This window comes from Lynx rufus, unplaced genomic scaffold, assembly GCF_022079265.1.
Source record: "Lynx rufus isolate CCGP_SWC_20201006 ecotype Redwood Valley unplaced genomic scaffold, mLynRuf1.p SCAF_3, whole genome shotgun sequence".
NCBI classification, from domain to species: domain Eukaryota; kingdom Metazoa; phylum Chordata; class Mammalia; order Carnivora; family Felidae; genus Lynx; species Lynx rufus.
In genome coordinates this window covers 85,941,875-85,960,072 of record NW_025814845.1, presented here as the reverse complement: position 1 = coordinate 85,960,072, position 18,198 = coordinate 85,941,875, and the positions used below count along the sequence as shown (strand labels likewise).

The following is an 18,198-nucleotide window of genomic DNA, read 5'->3' as shown; positions in this document are numbered from 1 at the left end:
CACCACTTTCTTACAGCATTCACAAAATAAACTCAAAATGGATGAAGGACCTAAGTGTGATACAGGAAACTATCAAAACCCTAGAGGAGAAAACAGGAAGAAATCCCTCTGACCTCAGCGGCAGCAATTTCTTACTTGACACATCCCCAAAGGCAAGGGATTAAAAGCAAAAATGAACTATTGGGACCTCCTGAAGATAAAAAGCTTCTGCACAGCAAAGGAAACAGGCAGCAAAACTAAAAGGCAACCGACAGAATGGGAAAAGATATTTGCAAATGACCTATCAGATAAAGGGCTAGTATCCAAAATCTATAAAGAACTCACCAAACTCTACACCCAAAAAACAAATAATCCAGTGAAAACATGGGCAGAAGACGTGAATAGACACTTTTCTAAAGAAGACATCCAGATGGCCAATAGGCACATGAAAAGATGCTCAACATCGCTCCTCATCAGGGAAATACAAATCAAAACCACACTCAGATAACCACCTCACACCAGTCAGAATGGCTAAAATGAACAAATCAGGAGGCTATTGATGCTGGAGAGGATATGGAGAAACGGAAACCCTCTTGCACTGTTGGTGGGAATGCAAACTGGTGCAGCTGATCTGGAAAACAATGTGGAGGTTCCTCAAAAAATTAAAAATAGGTCTACTCTATGACCCAGCAATAGCACTGCTAAGAATTTACCCAAGGGATACAGGAGTGCTGATGCATAGGGGCACTTGTACCCCAATGTTTATAGCAGCACTTTCAACAATTATGAAAAGAGCCTAAATGTCCATCAACTGATGAACGGATAAAGAAATTGTGGTTTATATACACAATGGAATACTATGTGGCAATGAGAAAGAATGAAATATGGCCTTTGTAGCAACGTGGATGGAACTGGAGAGTTATGCTAAGTGAAATAAGTCATACAGAGAAAGACAGATACCATATGTTTTCACTCATATGGGGACCTTGAGAAACTTAACAGAAGACCATGGGGCAGGAGAAGGAAAAAAAAAAAAAGATGTTAGAGAGGGAGGGAGCCAAAACATAAGAGACTCCTAAAAACTGAGAACAGAGGGTTGATGAGCGGTGGGAGGGAGGAGAGGGTGGGTGATGGATATTGAGGAGGGCACCTGTTGGGATGAGCACTGGGTGTTGTATGCAAACCAATTTGACAATAAATTTCATATTTAAAAAAAATTATAAAAAAGAATAGTAATATTCAAGAGAGTTAATAAATATGAGTAACTTTTTTATTTCCAATTACATTTGTAAATGTAAATGTACTCTATGGCTTTGTTGCTTGTCCTAGAAATCAGCATGGTGCTAAATCACTGTTGAGAAAACTGCAGAACTGCATAATATCTTGGACATCATCATATAAATTATGAAAGTTAAATTAACAGTACAACTCTAAGAACCAAAGTTGTTACTGTTCCATTGCTCTTTATATTTATTCATAAAGATGTGAACCTCAATCTCCTGAGTTTACACCAGTGCTTTAAATTTTAATTTTACATTTTAGGACTAGATTTGTTCATTGTAGGTAACAAGGAATATCACCTGCTGGTCATATTTTCTTCACATGTTAAATTTTTAGGTTATTTGAATAGATCACTGGTTCTCTACTTTTTCTCCCTCTTAAACTGATTTTTAAGTCAGTTATATTTCTCACACATTGAATTAAGCAGAACACCAGAATATAAGATGATGGAAATTCCAAGTATATGTAAATTCTCAAAATTAATTCTCTGAAATCCTAAAAAAATTTTATGCATTTATTATTCACTATCCTTTTTCTCGAGAATTTACTATTGTGATGTTTCTTCTTTTATCATTTTTCACTCATATAAACTTCCTCAGTAGCACATATAAATAGTATCAAGAGAGTAATTTTAGCATTGAATCTGCATGAAGGAAGAGGATAAATCCTACTCTTGTGTTCCTAAAATGCTTTATATTTGTATACTATATTCAGACCAAGTCAACTTATATTTAAAAAGAATTGTTGGGTGAAATTTCAACCAGCAATTACATATTTTTTTTTTCAACGTTTATTTATTTTTGGGACAGAGAGAGAGACAGAGCATGAACGGGGGAGGGCCAGAGAGAGAGGGAGACACAGAATGGGAAACAGGCTCCAGGCTCTGAGCCATCAGCCCAGAGCCCGACGCGGGGCTCGAACTCACGGACCGCGAGATCGTGACCTGGCTGAAGTCGGACGCTTAACCGACTGCGCCACCCAGGCGCCCCTCAATTACATATTTTTAATTAACCCATTAAGTCTAAAATTTATTTATTTTTTTAATGAGGGATTGATAATTTAGAATAAATTTTATTTTGCAGAAGAAACAATAAATCAGATTTTGTGTGCTCATTAAGATAATGATCTTTTTAAATCTCCTTTCAGTTTTCTCTTTGAAGATGGTGAAAGCTTTGGGCAAGGTCGAGACAGAAGCTCACTGTTGGATGACACCACTGTGACATTGTCATTATGCCAGCTAAGGAATGTAAGAATGGTGTTTTGACAAATCTGCCTCAGATATTTTTTTTTTTTTCAATGTTTATTTATTTTTGGGACAGAGAGAGACAGAGCGTGAACGGGGGAGGGGCAGAGAGAGAGGGAGACACAGAATCGGAAACATGCTCCAGGCTCTGAGCCATCAGCCCAGAGCCCGACGCGGGGCTCGAACTCACGGACCGCGAGATCGTGACCTGGCTGAAGTCGGACGCTTAACCGACTGCGCCACCCAGGCGCCCCTTAGATATTTTTTTAATGAAACCTTACACATGAACCCTTGAATGCCTCCCTAGTCTCATAAAATATGTCAGAATTTCTTCAAGGTATGTGCCCTGGAGTGACATTGTTGGGAAATAGGATCTATGCATCATCACCTTTATGTATGTTGTCCGATCATTCACAAAAGTAGTTGTATCTGTTTATCTTTTTACCATCATTGACTAAGATTTCTCATTTTCCATATACATGATAACACATGGTATTATCAAATATTTAAAAAATTATTGCTCTAGGCGTGCCTGGGTGGCTCAGTTGGTTAAGCATATGAAATTTGATTTCAGCTCAGGTCATGATCTCACAGTTCATGAGATTGAGCCCCATATCGGTCTCTGCACTGACAGAGACAGAGCCTGCTTGGGATTCCCTCTCTGTCCCACCCTCCCCCACCACATACACACACCTCTCTCAAAGTAAACAAACATTTTTTAAAAATTGTTGTTCTAAAAGGTGTAGAATAGTAAATTTCTATAATACTAATTTTAATTCCCTGATTTTAATGCACTTATGAGTCTCTTCATATTTCTTAGCATCCTGCTTACCTCTTCTGTACTACATTACTAGTTCATATCTTTTGTCAATTTTTTTACTGAGTGATTTCTTATTGATTTGAGGACTTTGAAATATATATTCCAAATATGGAGTTTTTGTTGGCTATATGTAGTGCATATATCTTCAAATCTGTGGCTCTTCCTTTACCTTTTGATGGTGTCCTTTATATGATATTCCTAGGTGTAGATTTTCTTTTGGTATTTATCCTGCTTGATGTTCTAAGTTTCCTGGATCTTTGTTATTTGATGTCTTTAATTTTGAAAACTTCTGTCATTATTATTTCAAATATTTCTTCTGTTTCTTTCTTTCTCCTTCTTCTGATGTTTCTATAACACCTAGGTTACATCTTTTGATTCTTTATTAGAACTTTTACCTCTATGCTTATATTACCCACCTGTTCTTACATGTTGTCCACTTTTTTCCATAGAGCCCTTAGCATATTAATCATAGTTATTTTAAATTTCTGGCCTGATAATTCCAAACTCTCTGCCATAGCTGAAGCTGGTTCTGAAGCTTGCTTTATTTCTTCAGAGTGTCTTTTTCACATTTTAGCATGCCCTGCAATTTTTTGTTGAAACCTTGACATAATTTTCCAGTAAAAGAAACTGTGGTATATAGGCATTAGCTCAAGATGTCATGTTTATCTAGCTGTTTATTATTTGTGTAGCTTTTTTGTCAGAATCTAAAATTTCCTCAGCTACCCTTGTTCTTGTTCCACTTGGTGTCTTTGGGTTTCCCTAGAGACTTTTTAAAATGGGGTCTGAGGCCTTTTCTTTCAGCTGGAATTCCCTTTTACATAGGAGCTCTATTGACATGGAAGTAAAGAAGGGAAGGGAAGGGAAAGAGTTCTATAATCCTATGATTAGGTCTCAGCTTTTTAGTGAACCTGTGTCTCTGGCCATGACCTTCGCATACACTTCTCAGCTTCCTTCCTTACCCTATTAGGAGAGACAAGATGGCTAAAGGGAGTTAGAATTGGGTATTCTTCCCCACGTTAATGACTGGAGATGGCTAAAGTTGGATATACCCAATGACCACAGTTTTTTCTTTACTTGAATATAGCAGGGTCTCCTCTAGTCTGGCTCCCTGTTAATCAGGTGCCCAAGTCTTTGTCCCATTGTGCTCTAAAACCCCAGGCCACAATTATCAATACACTTTATTGATAGCTTATAATTTTTCTCTCTAAGCCCAGCTTTGGGTCTATCACTGCATTTTTCTTACATTTTTAGGCTTTTCCTGTCATTTAGTATTTTAGAAATTATATAGTAGGAGAGAATTAGAATCTCTTATTTTCCGTGATGCAAGGAATAGAAAATTTAAATATATAATTACTACTACTTGATACACTAAACTTATCATTTCTTTAAAGAAGAATGTATAGAGTGGGTTAAGTAAATAGCAGTACAAAGCAACAAACAATAAACTACATCCAAATGTATGTTTTCAACTGACTTGATTTTACTCTTAATTTGTTTATTTTTTTAAGGTTTTTATTTAAATTCTAGTTTGTTAACATATACTGTAATACTGGTTTCAAGAGTAGAATTTCATGATTTATCACTTACATATAACGCCCAGTGATCGTCATCACAAGTGCTTCCTTAATGCCCATCACCCATCTAGCCCATCTCCCCACCCACCTCACTCTACCAACCCTGTTTGGGGGTCATTAAAAGTCTCTTATGGTTTGCTTCTCTCTTTCTTTTTTTTCCCCTTCCCACATGTTCTTCTGCTTTGTTTCTTAAATTCTACATATGAATGAAATCATATGGTATTTGTCTTTCTCTGATGGACTTATTTCACTAAGCATAATGCACTCTAGCTGCATCCAGGCATTGCAAATGGCGAGATTTCATTCTTTTTAATGGTTGAGTAATATTCCATTGTATATATTGTTTCTTTAATTTAAATATAACCCAAAGTAGGGGCACCTGGATGGCTCAGTCTGACTTCGACTCAGATCATGATCTCACAGTTTGTGAGTTCAAGCCCCACATCAGGCTCTGTGCTGACAGCTCCGAGCCTGAAGCCTGCTTCAGATTCTATGTCTCCCTCGCTCTCTGCCCCTCCCTGGCTCATGCGCTGTCTCTCTCTCAAAAAATAAATAAACATTAAAAGAAGTTTTTAAAAAGATTTAAATATAACCCAAACTATGTAAACATAAGTTAAATGAATAAAAGATTTCAATTTTACTTTCTCAATTGCCTTATATTTCCACTTTTGAAATTTAAAATACTTTTTTTCTGTAATTATTAATAAAAATGAGAGAGAGAGGGAGAGAGAGAAAGCTACTTTTGGGTTGAGCTTCCAGGTGTCCACGAGGTTCTCTGAGTTCTCTCCCAAGTGTATATGCAATTCAAAATGTCACACCCATCCCCCAAAACTAAGCCCTCCAACCCCCAGCAACCCCTGAGTCTTCTTTGACGTGGACATTGGAGGGCAGTGAGTTGGTTGAATTGTCTTAGAATTGTTTGCAGATGTTGTACCCAAAACTGTAGAAAATTTTTGTGCATTGTGTAGAGGAGAAAAAGGCATTGGACTCACCACTGGAAACCTCTCCATTTCAAGGATGCCCTTTTCATCGAATTATTAAGAAATTTATGATTCAGGGTAGAGACTTCTCAAAACAAAATGGGACAGGTGGAGAAAATATTGATGGGACAGGTGGAGGATGAAAATTTCTCTTACAAGCTTAACCAGGAAGGTTTATTGAGCATGGCAAATGTGGCTGAACTTAAGAAAGCTCAGGAGACAGCACCAGAAGATAAAGTCATCCAGGCAGAATTGCTGAAAGTCAGACAAGATAAAGGCACAGAAAGATAAAGAGAAGACAGCATAGGGGCACCTGTCTGACTTCAGCTCAGGTCATGATCTCTCCGTTTGTGAGTCTGAGCCCCACGTCAGGCTCTGCACTGACATCTCAGAGCTGGAGCCTGCTTCGGATTCGGTGTCTCTCTTTCTGTCTCTGTCCTTCCCCACTTGTGCTCTATCAAAAGTAAATAAATAAACATTAAAATTTAAAAAAAAAGAAGACAGCATATGCAAAAATGTTTGCCTAATAGTAAATTGTTTTACTTAAATATGCACTGATTGTATAAAGACAATAAAAAAAATGTAAAGGTTTTTGTCACATCTCTGATGTGTTTCTTTGATACTTCCATTTCCCACTGTTCACAGTTTAGGGATACTGTAAAGGGTTCACTCCAAATAAAATAGTGTTACAAAAAAAGTTATTTATGTTTCTGATTTTTAAAATAATATGGAGACCAAATAACAATTTTTACCTTAGACTTTTCTGTATTTTTCTCTTAAGTACAAATTTTTGGTACCAAAAAAAGCAGAAGAGACACTTAAAATCTATGATTTTTAGGACAGTATAATCCAAACTTTAAAATAATGTGCATATTAATAATGCAGCCAAATTTGGGAAAATCTTATTCTTCTACTTAGTATCAAAATCCATGAAAGAGATACCTAAAATTTAGAGGCAAAATGGGATAAAATCTATGGCACATCAGAACTGAGAGAAAAGCCAGGCATAAATTCCTTGTTTGCCAGGTTCTTAGTTGTGGGTAAAAGATTTTTCTTTGGCTTTAAAAAATTCTGAGAATAACTCACATGGGTGAGTGCACAATAACTCTAATCAATGGAAGATCAATGCTGCCTACACACAGAGCTTGAACTTCTGTGTCAGTCCCCACAGGAACAGGTACTCGGCCCTCAAGTTGGACATTGGACTGAAGAACAGAGCAGCAGGCAAGACAGCATTAACTTTAATCACCCTACTTAGGATGTGTCTAAGATTTTACTTTACTACTGCCTGCCTTCTTATGTTTTTAAAGAATATCTATAATCCTGGCAATATTATTATTTGGAATAACAGTTATTATAATAAGTTTGTGAAAAAAATAAGAAAATTGAATTTTGCCAGTTGATTTACCAGCTATTTGAATCATGCACATTCAAAGTATGATGTAAGAAATTCTTTTGAATCCTTTTTATTAGCACCTTTTGTCTTAGTTTGTGTCAATGTCAAAGCAAAAATAAATCTGACTTCAGTTTTAAATTAAGGGGTATGTGTTAAAAGGTACCTTTTTTTTACATAATATTCATATGATTTAAAAATGTCTCCATTTATTCAGTTTTATACTAATGTTAGTAATTCTGCATTGTGTTTGGAAAACTGTCATAATCAGTGTCTAACACTTATAAGAAATTCCCAAGGTAAAAAATCAAAAACGAAGAATATTCTTCACAGCTAAACTCACTAGAGGCTTGGTATAGTTGCATGTTTATGATAGGAATGAATTTTAGATTGTTTTATAGTTTTTTGGTATTTCATAAATATCTAACTTTTACATATTTTTTAAAAATAAAGAATAGTGTTTCTGTCTCAGATCTTAAATATCATAAATATTTTCTCTTTAAATTCAGAGATTAAAAGATGTTGGTGGAGAAGCATTTTACCCACTACTTGAAGATGAGTGAGTATATATATATATATATATATATATATATTCTTTTACCATTATTTTTCTTTTCTGTTTATATTAAATTGATAAGAAGCTTGCACATTTTCTTTGAAAATTATTTCCTAAATAGAGTACAAAAATGTGGTGTTTTGTTTTTTTTAATTTTATAACTTTGGTCAGTTTTTCTGCTTTTGTTTCTCTTTTATAGCCAGTCTAATTTACCTCATTCAAACAGCAATAATGAGTTGTCTGCAGCTGCCACTCTCCCTTTAATCATCAGAGAGAGGGACACAGAGTACCAACTAAACAGAATCATTCTCTTTGACAGGCTGCTAAAGGTAGGGATTCAAAAGTGTAAAGAGCCCATATACAATCTTTATTTTTTATTTCATTAATAATTCTTAGGGAATCTCAAGGTCATGAGAACACTAATTTTTATGACCTATCTTATATGCTTAACTTTAATACTAAAAATGACTCATGTTCATAGTAAATAAAATTAAAAAGTAAAACAAAATGAAGGCATCTATGCAAAACCATAGACAAAAGATTAATTATTATCCTTGCTATTTAAAGAACGAACAGAGAAATGGGTAAAAAAACATAATAGAAATACAACTAGTCAATAAGTCTATTCAAAATATGTATCCTCACCAGGAATGAGGATTTTTCATATTGAATTATCAAAGTGAGCAAATGTATATTGAGATTGGAACTCTCATTCTTTTGGAGTGTTAAGTTGGTTGAAACATTCTATAAATCTATTTTAAATTATGTATTAAGAGCCTCAACAACATCCATACCCTGTGTCCTATTAATTCTCTTCTAGAAATGCCTCCTAAAGCACAAATTTATAAAGACAAATTTATATGTAAGCTTATAGAAGTAACCTTAATAATAACTTTTATTTATTGAATACTTTCTGTATCACTTGATATTTTACAAAATGCCTTATGTGTTATTTAACCCATATAAGACTGGTAATATTATTCTCCATAAGAGTCATTCATAATTCTTCCAGAGCACAAAACAGAGAGGAATGATTAAAAACAGGAGATTCAGCTCCTCTCTTTGACTGTATTATATAAGGTCTACAGAGGATAGGGAACTATTCCATTACTAACTTATATGTATTATTAATACCAGGCAAAATAATTTCAGATACTTGGAAATTTATTTCAGGTCACTTTTAACTCTGTCATTGCTTAGATTAAAAGATGGCACTTGGCTACTTGAGATTTTTTTCATATCTTTTTTTATCTATAGGCTTATCCATATAAAAAAAATCAAATCTGGAAGGAAGCACGAGTTGACATTCCTCCTCTTATGAGAGGTTTAACCTGGGCTGCTCTTCTGGGAGTTGAGGTAAGAAAGAAAAGAGGTTAGAGGTTGATTAATAATATTAAGAAAGAAGGAAGAAGGAAAGTGCTTTCTGAATAACTATTTTCCATGTTGTTAAAAAATTACATAGTAAAATTTGAGTGTTAAGATTATTTGACAATTTTTAGTGAAAGGAATAGAGGAAAAGAATAGACTAGATAGAATAGAAAAATATGATTGAAGTCTTGTTAGATTTATGCTATTTAATATTTCATTTAATAGAGGTCAAATCAGAATATTTAAAATATATATCAGTTATATTGTCCTTTTGAATATGTTCATTTACAAATAGGATTGCCTATTTATAGGTGGTTCTAAGATGGGAGAAATCTTCCACTCCAATTTGAACCTTGTCAAAAATCATTAATATAATTTAGTGCCTTTTAGTACATGCTGCCAAGAGAAATAGCTACTTTGTCTTCTATAATACCTTATCTGTGGCAGTGAGAAAAAGAGAGGTGTCACATTATTAGGGTGACTTGTGGTACTAATAGAGACTTTGTTGACAGTAGTCTTGATAATGGGCCAAATCATTGCCAAATTTTTTCATTTCCTGTCAATTTCTTTGTCATCCTGCTTTCCTAGATTCTGTTAAAGATATCTTATGGATATTCATCACCTATTTTTTGGTGTGTGAGTTCTCCCAAGTATATTTAAGCCTTTTAACTCTCCACTGAAAGAATTATTTTCTTCATTCCTGATTTTTTTTGGTGAAAGTCTATAAATATCTTTGAGTTTAGTTGGTTGTTTTATGAGAATACCTATTGTTCCATACCATATGATAATAATTTGAACTGTAGAACCATATAATGCTAAAGTTCAAGATGACTTCCAAGGTCAGGTTGTCCAAATATCTCATAAAATAGATGTGCCAGAGATGTTGACATATCCTATAATATCAGAGTTTGAACCCCAAATTCCTAGCTCTTTTCTACCATTATAGTAAACCAGAGAATTAAGAAGAGTCGTTCTATATTTGGTTGTGTAGAACATGACCAAAATTTAAAGTGGTTTATTCAATTATTCCTTCTGTAGTGGTATAAATGGAAAATGCAAATGATCTCTTTAATCCCTTAATGATTCCATTAGGGATTCCACATGGTATTTCATTCTTTATCCCAAATCTTTTCCTCCTAGTGCTGAACTCCTTCAAACAGTTTTATTTTATTTTTGCTTTTATTTTCAACTTTAACAGGAAAATTTCTCAAGGGATGACTACCCCCCCCTTTTTTTCTTTTTAATTTCTTCATGAAACTTACTATGTTTGAGATAACAATGAATAGAGCATTAAGGCTGTGCTGTGCTGTGTTGTGGAGACTGGAAGAACAGCTAAGCATACTCATTAGCTGAGTGACTCAACATATTTGTCATCTTGTGTGTATAATTCAAATGTCTGCCTAAGCAAAATGGCATATTATCATGGACGTTCATCACAGAATGTCACAGATGTAGAGAATTTTTCTAAAATGATGCTTTGGGTTTGAATGTGCATATCTATAATTGGGTGTGTTTTCAAAGATAGATGTTTATAAAAACTATATTTTGCCTAAGTTAATAATTTATTAAGGATATGATTAATTAATATATCTTCTCTTATTTTTTGCAGGGGGCTATCCATGCCAAATACGATGCAATTGATAAAGACACTCCAATTCCTACAGATAGACAAGTATGATTTAGATTTTCTTAAACAACCTAAGATAATTCTGCCAAATCTTTAACTTTTAGAAGACAGGAGGAATTTTCTTGAGTAGGAATAATCAGCAGCCACTATATGCATATGGTGGTAGAGTAAGCATAGTTCTTACTAATTATAATTTATTGAGTTAGAACTTCCTTAAAGGAGTTTAAGTAACTTTTCCTAATAATTGTTATTTATTTATTTATAGTTTTTTTTTTAAGTTTTAGAGAGAGAAAGCACAAGCAGGGGAAAGAGGCAGAGGAACAGAAAGAGTGAGAGTGAGAGAGAGAGAGAGAGAGAGAGAGAGAATCTTAAGCAGGTTTCATGCTCAGTGCAGAGGCCGATTCAGGTCTCAAACCCATGACCCTGGGATCATGACCTGAGCCAAAATCAAGAGTCAGATGCTTAACTGACTGAGCCACCTAGGGGCCCCAATAATTTTACTCTTTTATCTGAAGAAATTGCCCTTTATTTAGACCAGCTTATAAAGGAAGGTTTTTTGAAAACTATATTAATACATACCTTTTCAATAGAAATGATCTGCTTTTTTGTTTAAGTATAAACACAACTGTTTTGGTGTTTCCAGAAGACTAATATAAAATTTAAAAACTTCAGAAACCAGGATTATGTAGGTGGTCTGTTTTGAAATTCAAGATGCAGTCTTCCTTTTTGTTATCTTGGGTTTATTGCAGATCACTTTATTACAATTCCACCTTATTGTTTTTGCTATTTTAGATTGAAGTGGATATTCCTCGTTGTCATCAGTACGATGAACTGCTGTCATCACCAGAAGGTCATGCAAAATTTAGGCGTGTGTTAAAAGCCTGGGTCGTGTCTCATCCTGATCTTGTGTATTGGCAAGGTAACTTTTTTCTCCCAATTATTAAGACTCTTTTTGAAGTATTAGGAGCATGTTGAATAACTGACAATTTAAAAAATTAAAATATCAAAGTATCCTTGGCTTTGAAGAAAGTTGATACTGAAGCTATGATCTATTTTTTGAGAGAATTTTTTGTTAAACTTTGTCTAAATGCCTACTAGATATTATTTAAATGCAAGATATTTAATGAAACAATTTGCCATAATGTTGATTAGGAGAGTAGGAACAATATTTTGTGCTATTGGGATCTCTGGGGATACTTTTCTTAATGCTTATACAAATCATGAAATAATATGATACTATAAATAATTTGGAGCTAGTTGATATTCTTGGCATTTAATGATTTACAACTTTGGTTATCATGGTTATTAGATATTAGGGAACAGGATGTCATCCTAAACTGCTCATTTAATTTATCTCTCCTGTTTTAAATAACCTTAATATTCCATATCCTTGATTTTTAGCTTTTCTCATTATTATTTTTGTAGTCATTGATAAATTCATGAATCAGACACCCATTCTTCCTTCCCAGTTCTATTTTTTAAGTTGTTATGAACAGTAGTTTTTATATTTTATATCTCAATTTCTGACTGAACTTAAAATGAAGCTATTATTTTTCCTAGCCCTGTCCATTTTAGAGTTCCAGATCTTCCTAACAATTATAGACTTATGTACCTTCCTTCAGCATGACAACATATGAACAGTAGTATTATCAATAAAAGAAATATGTAATATGTTTGTATTTTACTTCACAATTTTTAAAAGAATTCTTTTCATCATCCCAGAGAAACTTGTAGGACAAATCTCCATCTTCAAGATAAGGAAATATGTTTGGAGATATTAAGTGATTGCCAAGATCACACAGGGTCAGAAATGGGACTGTATTCTAAACCTCCTATCAATTTTACATTTTTCTATCACTGTGTGTCTCTCTCTAACTAATAATATTGTAATAATAGCTGATTTGTATTGGGCGTTTACTATGTACCAGTCATTATCAGTTACTCCTCACAGTACCCCATGATGTAATCTGTTTCTGGATGGATAATACTTATAATGCTTAATCTACATAGCAGTAATTCAGGGAGCTGAATAAGGTATGTACATATGCACTTATACTGATTTATGTTTATTGAATTCTTTCCCCCAACCCCTTCCTATCAGGTCTTGATTCGCTTTGTGCTCCATTCCTATATTTAAATTTTAATAATGAAGGTAAGCCTATTTATCATTTAAACAATCATTATACGTATTATTCTAAAATATTTTATTCATACAGGAAAGGTTTTTGTCTTTGTTATAAGGTTCTTGCTCTCTTTACCTGGTAGATACTGTAAATTTCTGACATAATCTGCTAGACTCACTTTAGAGGATGTAAAGGATTAATTTATTACTAGAGTTTTAGTTGTGACCAGGCAGTGACTAGAAATTTAGGGAGAATCTGATTATGAATTCATCTTCTTTGGTGACCACTTAATGAAACTTTGGAGAAAAACTTGACTTCTTTGGAAATTAGCTTTAGTCTATATATACTTTCTAAACAGTTTGTAAAGAAATCAGTAGTGCTCTTGTATCTCCAAAGCTGATCGTTTCAGTCATTCCTTGATGAAGACTTATCCTTCCTCTTGAACCCATACAGTACTTTGTATTTCTGAAAATTTATCTTGTGTAAGTTTTGTATTTTAGTAATTTATACAGTAATACAGTAACCCTTTCTTTGGTTCGCAGCTTTTTTAAATGGTAGGTTTTTTTTTTTAATTTCCTGCCCCCCTCTTATAATGCCTCTTTTATAGTAGGATTCTCAAAAAATATATGTTAAATTTAATTGATTCTAATCCCCAACGATATCACATACAGAGACCATTACCCTATAGAATATGAATCTCTAGAAGTCTCAATCTCAGAATCTCCATCTTCTCAAATTCTATTTCATATGAGAATTTATAAAGATTTCAGGAATAGAGATAGCACAATCCCAGAAAACTAAAATTTCACTATTAAAATAATTTTTAAAGTACACTGCTCTTCGAAATCAATATTCATTAATCTAGACCAGAGATTTTGCTATGTTTAGTTAAGCAAAGTCTAGTATCACATGCATCGATCCTAGAATAAGAGATCTGTCTTTGAAAGAATAATTTATGACTAGAGTTCCTAAATCCAAAGTTCTCAGACTCTTTCGTTTGTATCCAGAAAAATAAAGGATCTTAAAGTTGGTATAGCTCATTAATAATGATCATTTTTAGAATTTTTTTAAATTATAAAGTTCTAAGTAATAAAAGTTTTTATTATTGTGGGATGATTGCCACACTAGTTTGAAATTGAAATTTAGTAGGGTGGTTATCTTTTGTTGTCCAAAATGTTTTCTTTATTTTTAAAGGATAGAGGGTTTCCCCCACCCTTAATTTTGTGTTTCCATCAATTGTTAACATGACTCTTGTTTAGTAGTAGATTCAAGGATTATGTGCTAAGTAACTGCTCATCATTTACCTCATTAACTAATTTACCATATATCTTTGCCTATTCTTTCTTAGCCTTGGCTTATGCATGTATGTCTGCTTTTATTCCCAAATACCTGTATAACTTTTTCTTGAAAGACAACTCGCATGTAATACAAGGTAAGCAAATGTCTTTCCTTGTTTTTTTACAGAGAAAATACTTACGTCAAAGGATCAATACTCAATTAAATTTATGAATGTGACCCAATAAAATATGATAATCTATCACTAAAACCCATTAAGAGACCATTAGGTTTAGTCTTTCTACCAAATTCATAAAGAATTACAATATTGTTCTAGTGACTACTGTAACCAAAGACAAGTATGTTTTATAGAAAGGAAGGTGCTTTTTGCTTTTAGATTAGTTAGTAAAGCCATATAACTTCAAGAGTCATGTAATGTCAACTTCTGAGAATTAATGAAGTTATGTATTGTAAGAGTGTATCTTTTATTAATTGAGATGTGTTCCATACTTATCTATAGTTTCCTTATTACCTTTATCAGTGATATTTATTATAGAATTGTCAGTATACTCTTTAAGATTCCAGCAATACCAAAATGAGTGGATTTAATAACACCTTGAATTATGCTAAGAGATTTCAGACGCTATACAATGCAAATAATTTGTCAAATTGTGACCAAAACAAACTGAAAAGATTAAAGGTAGAAAATATTTAGGTGAGTATTTGTATATCACAAAACGTGATTTCTTAATCTTCAATTAAGTATAAGTAAGAAATAATGCTGTTATTTTTTTTTAAACTAACATGAACCCATAATATTAATTGGTCTCTCATATAGAAGGGCCTGGAAATAATACTTTTCCAAATATATCAGGCTTCTATTAAAGCATAGTGCATAGCTAGATGCCTGTACTTTAAGAAAGATAAAGGTATTTGGAGAATCATCAAAAAAGCAGTTAAAACAGAACTTATCAAATGCATTGGCTAGCTCTCAGAGGACCATATTAGAAAGCTTCTATTACATTGGGTTTTCTTTTGGTTCTGTATACAAAATACAGAAATACAGAAATGTTTCAAAATACAGAAATGATTTAACTCTAAAAAGTTTCATTTTTCTAGCAACTATTTCATAATACAGATTAATGGATGTGTTTTATATTGGTAATGAATTTCCAGCTTGAAAAAGATGTGTTTTTATACTTTGACTGTAGACTTCTTTAATACACTCTAAAAAGGCTTATTATACAAATAAATAAGATCTTGTTTCATATATAAAGATAAAGAGAAACCATAGTGTACACAACATGAATTTGGAGGAACTAGTCAGAAAGGCCCCCAAATATCCTTAGTTTGTTAGATTAATCAGTAATGTATTTTAACATTTAATAATGTAATGAAAAGACTATACAATTATTTAAGGTTTATTTTTGTAAGTGTTAATTTTCTGTTATAATTTCTATAAATTTGTGTTTGAAATCTTGAATTGGTAACTAATTTTAAAGCTTTTCAAAGCTATGATAAATGTTCTTTAATATTATGTAAATGTTTCATGTATATTTTCCCAGGAAACAACAGTCAAGGTGTTTATTTGTTCATTTTTTGTATTGACCACATATGTTACATAAGAAAGAAGCAGTCTCAATTAATTTAGTGTTCCAATAATTAATTGTTCTGCACTGACTCTGCCAGGCACTACTAGAGGAATAGAAGTTCTTAGAGTTAGTAACATTCAGTCATTTTCCAAGGGATTTCAGAGCCCAATATAGGAAATAAATGTGAAAATAACTACTTATAAGTCAATGAAATAAATGTACATACTACTATATTAGCACAGAGGATGAAGTTGGGGAGGTTATTTTATGGTATGTTTATTTTTTTAAACTGTCTTCTTTTTAGTGGCAAAAAGAAGAGATAGCATGTCTAGAAAGGTTTCATTAAAGAGGGATATTTATTTATGAATTTGAAATCTGAGTAGAAGCTTGCTTGGTGAAAAGGGATATAGATATTCTTTAATTTTTTTAATACTTTTTTTTTTTGAGAAAGAGAGAGAGAAGGAGGGAAGGAGGGAGGGAGGGAAGGAGGGAGAGGGAGCATGTGAGCGTGAGTGGGGGAGAGGCAGAGAGAGGCACACACAGAATCTGAAGCAGGCTCCAGGCTCTGAGCTGTCAGCATAGAGCTGACGCGGGGCTTGAACCCACAAGCCGAGAGATCATGACCTGAGCCAAAGTTGGATGCTTAACTGAGCCACCTAGGCAGCCCGGGAGAAAGATATTCTAAGACAGAGAACATGTACGAGAACTGCAGTAAAAAGTTCCAAAATGGGTTGAAAAAACAGTGAGTAGTCAAATTTGATGCCTGAATTCCAAAAGAGAGCTAAAGAAGGAGCTGAAACAGTATACTGGTTATTGGTTACTAAATTTTATGGAAGAACAATGCTTTATTTTTCTTCCAAATGTTTATTTTAGGCTTGGAATTAGAAATATTCAGCTCTCATTTTAGTGTTTTCCTTCTTGGTTTGTCCTCTCCTCTCCTTTTGTTAGATGGTATTTTAAGCTTTAAACTTCAAATTAACATTGATGTTTGATTGGCATAAGTAACACATAAACACTTTTTTCCCCACAAGTTTTGGAAAAGCCTTAGATCATATAAAGCCAATCAATTCAATAGCTAATTGTAGAATTGCATATTCATTTAGTCATTTTATTGCCTCTACAGAAACCAGAAGTTTCTATATTCAATAGCAACTTTAAATGTTATTTGGAAAAAATATTTGTTTCTATAATTATATACTAATAGAACTTGAAATATTTTTATTTAAAAATTTCTAATAAAATATAGTATTTACATACTCATCACAGTCTAAAATGTTTTGTCTCTTAAAGAAGAGAGAAAAGTTATTTAGAAAACATCCTGTTTTCCTTAATTGTATACCATATGATGTGCCCTATAACGTGTTACCTCTAGACATTTTAAAAATAAAATACTGGTTAAACAACTCAGGGTTGGACCTCTAACTAAAGATTACTAAAATTTCTCTTAGATTCAGAACCTTAGAGTACCAGTTGGATTGAAAAAGGTGGAGGGATCTGAAATGGATAGATTGGTTTGAGTTTCAGAGATATTGGAAAACAGGCTTATAACTCACTGGAAAGACATAATTTAGGCTATTGAAGAGAAAAAAAAAGGCAGCTTGAGTCCAGTGGAGAGAGGCAGCCATTTAATCATTAAGAATGGGAACTCATCCTTTGTGGAAAACCTAACTATACTTTAATGTCATTTTGCATTTAAGAAGGGAATAACCCAGAAAACTGGCCTATAAACTTTTAAACTGTTCTTTGAAGTTATCCTGCTCTGTGTTGTTCACCAAAACAGCCATTGGAATTTTGCCACGATGTTAAACATTCTTGTACTGTTTATAAAACTAAGGCATATTCATACTTGGACCAGTTGGAAGATGTGGTTCCTACACATCAGAAAGGGAAAGGAATACAGAAATGCCATATAAACTTAGGAAATAAAACTGGGTGAAAATTTCCCCAGTATTCTGTTTACCTGTAAGATGTTTCTAAATCCTTTGGGGGAAAGGATGTTATCTTCTTCTCTGTAATGTCTAACATTTACTGTAGTGCAACACATAGCCACAGTGGCTATATAACTAAATTGCATATTTTTCATAGTTAAAAGGTACACTAAACTGCACCAGACACTGAGCCTAAGGCAGCAACTGGGACTCTCCCACGTAAACTTCGATGTATGGTCACACTGCACATAGACATTCAATAAGTTTTGGGGGAGAGAAGGAGGAAGGAAGATAGACTAAAGTCTGTTACGGTCTAAAAACAGGAGACCGTTATAATATAAATATAAATATAAATCTCCTTATATGTAACTACAGTATATAAATCTCCTTATATGTAACTACAGTATAAGTGTTATGCATTTAGGAAAATGGTGCATTTCTTATTTTGGGTTGAATGTA

At 33.4% G+C, this 18,198-nt stretch overlaps 1 protein-coding gene across 3 annotated transcripts in view; it reads left to right on the top strand.

Moving 5' to 3' along the window:
• TBCK (TBC1 domain containing kinase) overlaps window positions 1-18,198 on the top strand; it is a 218,959-nt gene that overhangs the window by 87,473 nt on the left and 113,288 nt on the right. For all 3 annotated transcript variants that reach the window (XM_047090612.1, XM_047090614.1, XM_047090613.1), the window contains exons 12-19: window positions 2,407-2,506; window positions 7,780-7,829; window positions 8,026-8,155; window positions 9,084-9,182; window positions 10,804-10,866; window positions 11,614-11,740; window positions 12,923-12,973; window positions 14,293-14,376. In XM_047090612.1, coding sequence (XP_046946568.1) covers window positions 2,407-2,506; window positions 7,780-7,829; window positions 8,026-8,155; window positions 9,084-9,182; window positions 10,804-10,866; window positions 11,614-11,740; window positions 12,923-12,973; window positions 14,293-14,376 — 704 coding nt within the window. The remainder of the gene's footprint in view (window positions 1-2,406; window positions 2,507-7,779; window positions 7,830-8,025; window positions 8,156-9,083; window positions 9,183-10,803; window positions 10,867-11,613; window positions 11,741-12,922; window positions 12,974-14,292; window positions 14,377-18,198) is intronic.